We start from the raw sequence: 6,153 nt of genomic DNA, 5'->3' as shown, positions 1-6,153 counted from the left end.
GTACAGAAGAAGTCTGAAAGTGTAGTTTTTGCAGTTTTATTGGGGGATTATGTACGAGACTAGCGACCACTTAACAACCTTTTCTGGCAACTGCTTGAGCCAAGAAATAGTCTGGCACTTAACCGTAACTGTAAAGCAGTGTTGAAGAAAAATCATTCAAGTCCAGTTGAGGTTTTCCGTGGTGGTGTCAGTTTAATTAAGCATCCTGGTGAACTTGCATACACAGAGCAGGTGTGAGTCGGTAAGCGGACCCAGAGCAAATGAGCAAAATGAATACAAGTACTTATACCGTGGAATAATACAAAGACCGATGTAATGGTACCCATTGACAGCAGTCACCAGACGTTACATGATACACCATCGGAGCAGAGGAAGTGATACTAAAAGGTAGGATTTATCAAGGGGACAAATAGAATATACATTTGATATGAAAGGGGAAACAACCAGTAGGGGGCGGGAGCCGGCCTCCCACCTCATTTGGTTAGCAAGTATCTGTAAAATGTCTTCCTCCAGCAGCCAAGTTGATGTGTTGAACTGCTTTGTATGTAGTAAACAAATGAGATATTGGTTATCTGACTTTCGAAGTGCTGTAGGCTGATATTGCTTAAGACAGAGCCAGCTGTATCAAAACTGCTGATTGGCTGTAGCTTATTTTAACGGACACAATGAGAGGGCTTTCATACTAACCGGCCAGAAAAAGACAAGACTTTCCGAAATATGATGCCATTACTTAGGCTTTTGTTGTAACTCGACAGTTCAGTACATAAGTGTTCCTTGTAATTCTTTCTCAGGATCTCATTGTTCTCCTTCTTGTGTGATGTTTCCAACACTCCCATATTCATTGTTCTATATCTCACATTGCTAATCAGACATTAATCTGTCTCTCCACCCACATTCCCCTCATACCTAATTCCTCATCATATCCATCTCATTCCTTCTAACCTCTTTTCTCTTTCTCTTCAACATCCAGCCGGAAGTTTTGATTCCAGCTACAGCAGCAGTGCCAGTCTGAGGCGGTGTCCCGATGCCGTTGGTCCCCAGCATGTGGATTTTATGGGGAGAAGGGGCTGGGTCCTGCGGTGGACTTCAGTATGTGGCATTGACCCATTCCTGGAGCAGATGAGAGGAAGGCCATGAAGCAGCTTCGAGCTCAACATTATGGCTGGTGAGTACCGCATGTTTCCAGATCCAAACACCACAAAAAGACATACGTTAGGCTTAGAAAATATACCTGCGTTTGCCCCTGACGAAGACTGCAGGCTGCAGCGTGAATTATTACAGTAGGATGCCAATGGAGGTTAATGATGTCTGCCTGTTTCCAGGATTGTGCCTCAAATCTCATATTATCAGGGCTGCGCTGCGTGCATAATAACATACTGTGAACTGAAAGGGTGTCAATCTGTTTGCCATTACGCTTAAATGTGTGTTTATCTCAAAACATCTTCAGTCAGCTGTTTTAAAAAAAAATGGCTCCTGTTATTCAGGTTTTCTCTCTTAATCAAGTTGTGACAGAACATGGAGGCCTCAAACTTATTTTAATAAGCACACAGTAGGACTTGAAACTCTCACTGAGCCCTCATCACTGTGATTAGACACCTTTTTAAAACAGGAGCTAATTACACACACACACACACGCCCCTCCACAGTAGACAGGCCACCATAAAACCCACGGCACCTCCCTACTGTGTGTCTCCTCTTGATGATGTTGCACGGGTTGGTCTGTGTTTCATCCTCAAATTGAAAACAGCTTGCCTCCGGGTTGAGATGGAGTTGTGTAAGGTTGTGGAGGCAATGCTAAACAAAAGTGAACAAAGTTGGTCTCCCATGTGGTTTTTGCAATCAGGTGAAATTATATTCCACCAGTTAAAAAGAGAGGGCAGGAAGGAGTGATGCATTTTAAAATTGGATGATTGGGTTGGTATCTGTATGGTCATGAGAGTTCTTCAGAGATTTGATATAGATGATTAAGTGCTGTATTAGCATGAGGACAAACAGTGAAAGCAATACACTCAGAGCAGGTGGAGTCCCTTTTCCTTTTTTTATTGGGCAGAATTGGGCCAAAAAGAGGGAAGACAGAAAAATTAAGTCTGTATCTGATGACGAAGATGCATTATTATCCTTTTTTTATCATCGATGTTATGAAGATATTTAGTCAGGTAAAATATTTCCTCTTTTCAAGATTAATTGAATCATAATTTAAAACCAAATCTGTACTTCTGTGGCATACCGCATAAGCAAGCGTGGGACTTTGGCACCACGTTTCTGTTAGTGATGGTTGTTAGTGAAAGAATGTTGGACTGAGACTCTTTAGGAAATACAGCTGTTACAGAAACAGCTGGAAGCTGTGGCATCAATGCTGCCAAAGCTTTGTATTTGATAGTCGTTATCAGTTCTTAAACTTCCAGCCGAAGTCATTTTCTCCTTTGTATAATCTGCAGCTGTTGGCGTCTTCACTGGTTGTAAAGATCCATGTCTGCATGTAACCTGCTGCTGACTGCCTGTCAATGTGACTGAGTTCGAGTGTGCATCTTCATAAATCTGTAAAGGTCTCGCTGTTGACTTAACCTGAAGTTGAACTGTGAATGATCGCCCAGTGGGCCCCTCCAAACTCCTCTTCATTAACCTGCAGTGATGTTAGCATTATGTGCAGGGGTCACACATGGTCCCATCCATATAGACAGACTGATTCACAGAGAGGGACTATTGTGGGACTCTTAGGGTTTTGTGATGAATTAATTTATTTCTGGTCACTCACATTAATCATTAAGCCACATTAATCCAAGCCTCCTGGCTGTTTTAGAAACAAAACTGTATACATAGTAAGGATCCAGTCTGTCTTATTGATGCTGTGTTTGGGTTGCGTTCATGCCTGCTGATGGCTTTGCAGGCAGTGTTTGTGCAGACAGACACCTGCAGCTTGTCACTGTTTCAGCCCAACAGACTGACCGAGTGGAGTCGTTTTTAAACTGTCGTGGAAAATAATCACCGAGTCTTGTTTGGGTTTGTTATGGCACCATTGTTACAGTGTGTAGACTGTTGGGTACCTGCAGTGTAAGCAGTTACTGTAGAAGATTTATTTATTTTTTCATCATGTCTTTCTCACTGTCTCTCTGACTGTTTTTGCTTACAGGTCAGAGCGGCCTGGGAAAGTCTACTCTGATGAACACGCTGTTCAAGTCTAAAGTCAGCCGTAAGTCTGTGCTGGCGACGGCCCAGGAGAAGATCCCCAAAACCATCGAAATAAAGTCCATCAGTCATGGTATGGCTCTTTTTTGAAACCCTCAACTCATCTGTGTGTCCCTTCTTCTCTGTCTGGCTGTTTCTGTAGGTCTGTCAGCCGAAATACACCCATCTCACTCTCTTTTTACTTTTTCTTCTCTTACCTTCTGTATTTCCACTTTTCCCTTTGTCAGCCGTGGCAAAGTCACTCCAAACAATTATAGTAGCATATCTTTTTCTCTCTCTACTTTCATTCCTTCTTTTCTTTAATTGTAATTCTTTTTAGTTTCTATATAATCATTGCTAAAACAATCTCTGAATATACTGTATTCTTAGCCTCCCATTTATTACAGATGATCAGTTTCTGAATTGATTCATCCACAATGCCTGGTTCAGTAGTTGTTTATAAAGTTCCCAGGGTGTTTTTGACGACATGTGTGTCTCTTTGTGTGCAGATATCGAGGAGAAGGGAGTGAGAATGAAGCTGACAGTCATTGACACACCGGGCTTTGGAGACCAGATCAACAATGAGAACTGGTGCGCTACAATTCCACCATCATTGCATTGACTGTATAAACGGAAAGATTTAAATTGTGTCTAACCATATGCCCCTCCCTTTCCCCTTCATTTTCCTGTTCCCCTCCACTCCAAATCCTTATCTTCCTCCTCACTCTTTGTCTCATTCTCTTCACCCATCCTCCTGCTGCTTCCTCGTTTCCTCTAATATCTGTCCATCTCTTCCCTTTCCTCTCCTCCCTCATCCCTCCCTCAATCCATCCCTGCCGCGGTCTCTAGCTGGCAGCCCATCATGAAGTTCATTAATGACCAGTACGAGGCGTACCTGCAGGAGGAGATCAACATCAACAGGAAGAAAAGGATTCCAGACTCCAGAGTCCACTGCTGCATATACTTCATCCCCCCGACCGGACACTGGTAAGGACTCATTCAAACATGGTTAAATATAGACACACAAGCACGTACAGCTGCACTTAAACTAGTTCTTCTTTGTCAGTGCCCAACACAACCACACGGCAATGATATCAGGGCTGCCATCAGTTCACTTAGATGAGAAAGAACACAAGAAATTGTACACTGAAAGGAATAATTCAACATTATATGAAGTATTTACTTTCTTGCCAAGAGTTAAATGAGAAGATTAAAACCATGCCTCTCGTGTCTACTGTAAAGATGAAGCTACCTCCAGCAGCCAGTTAACTTAGCATGGAAACTAGCCATGTTCTGGCGTATTTACAGCAATGTTTGTTAATGTGCACCGTCCCTGAGAAATAACTAAAAATAATAAAATAGAAAAGATTGAGTTTTCTTGTAAACAAGTTATTTTTACATTGAGTGTTACTCACCAAAGTGCACTGTTTTTCTCCCACAGGATGCCTTTAACATTCGCTTAAAGGCTAGAACGACAGTTTGTATGCCAGAGCCACTCTTTTCCTCCTGTTCCCAGTTTTTGTACGAGGCTAAGTTAGACGGCTGCTGGCCATAACTTCATGTTTAGCGTACAGACATGTGGGTGGTATAAATCTTCTTGTCTAACTTATCCCCCCCCAAAAAAGAAATCAAATTTAAAACAAATGGTGACTTTGGTAGTCAGTCAAGTCATTCAATAATGAGGGTTGACTTGACCTTACTTGCCCTTATGTGACGATATTCATTTAAAATACATCAACTGGAACAACAACTGGCATTTTTACTGGCAGCGACGGTGCGTTAATGGATCATACATTGATACAGATTTTTATTTTCAGTCTGTGAAGTAATGAGAAACATCTCTCTGCTTCCTTAACCCTGATATTGAACACACACACGCATGTCTCTGCACATTTCCGCTCAGGACGACGCAACATATCCCAAAACACCATCAAAGTTCACCCCACACACACACACACACACACACACACACACACAGACGCTGTAAAGATGGGCTGTACACGCCAGGCTCTGAAGCAGCACACTGTCCCAAGTTTCTCTTCCTGGATCTCTTACAGACACACACATCTGGCTCTGATCGAACTGCATAAACTGCCGTCCCTCTCCTCACTGTGTTGGTTCAGCCCCTCACTGTTCGCAGCTCAGGGGGTTGGGGTGTACTAGCAGAAGATATTAGGGGGGAGGGTGCACACACAGTCTCATGTGTCCATCAAGTGATAGATTCACCGTTCATTTTGCAGCTTTTGCATTTGAGTAACTAGTCGAGTGCAGCGGCTGGTGTTGGGAAAATGTTGAGCAGCTGTGGATCGTCTGCCTTGTTTGAGCAAGCACACACACAGTTAACTATAGCGTACCATTCAAGCGCTGCACTTTTGTGTCATGGTCTGTCTTTACTCAGGCAGGGGGACTGGTGTGAAATGGCCCCCTGTCTCTGTGCCCCATCCAGCAACGTTTCATGTTGATCCAACACTGCAGATGTCACATGGGCTGGCCAGCAGCTGCTCAGGGTTTGCCTTAAAAAGTCTAATGGGAGAGAGAGGCAGGAAGGACGAGAGAGAGAGAGAGAGAGAGAGATGGTCTGCGTGGGTGTCCGGTAGCATGCAGTCAATTTTGCACTTTTGTCATTTTTCAGCATGCAGCTTGCACGAGTGCACGAGTTTTTCTGGTTGACAATGGCCAGTCTTTGTCAAAGTGCTATTAGCCCAGGCCAGAATCCACTGCCATAACCACATGCAGATGCTTTTGTCTAAACTACGGGAAATGAAACGGTCCTTTCAACCTCATCAAACAGCTGTTCACACACATTGTATACAAGTCACAGCTCCAACAGTTAGAACTGTAAATACTGTACGTTAGTAGACACAGTAGTTCCTCACATGTAGGAGAGTTGTTAGGAACACCTGCCCCCTGGTGGAAGAGTTTCGTGTTACACATAATTTAGTTTTACATTCATGTCTGTATATCTAATGTCAACTTTCTCTCTCTCTC

The 6,153-nt window shown here is 43.2% G+C and overlaps 1 protein-coding gene across 1 annotated transcript in view; it reads left to right on the top strand.

The window, feature by feature from the left end:
• The first annotated feature begins 3,110 nt into the window (after positions 1-3,110).
• Positions 3,111-6,153, top strand: part of LOC118322705 (septin-9-like) — a 7,693-nt gene continuing 4,650 nt past the window's right edge. The window contains exons 1-3 of the mRNA XM_035654458.1: positions 3,111-3,259; positions 3,675-3,756; positions 4,015-4,152. Of these exons, the coding sequence (XP_035510351.1) occupies positions 3,160-3,259; positions 3,675-3,756; positions 4,015-4,152 (320 nt within the window). The 5' untranslated portion in view covers positions 3,111-3,159. The remainder of the gene's footprint in view (positions 3,260-3,674; positions 3,757-4,014; positions 4,153-6,153) is intronic.

Source organism: Morone saxatilis, unplaced genomic scaffold (assembly GCF_004916995.1).
Source record: "Morone saxatilis isolate NCDOM2014 unplaced genomic scaffold, NCSU_SB_2.0 Contig14, whole genome shotgun sequence".
NCBI lineage: Eukaryota > Metazoa > Chordata > Actinopteri > Moronidae > Morone > Morone saxatilis.
Note: the sequence above shows the minus strand (reverse complement) of the source record. Positions and strands in the feature narration are given on the sequence as shown.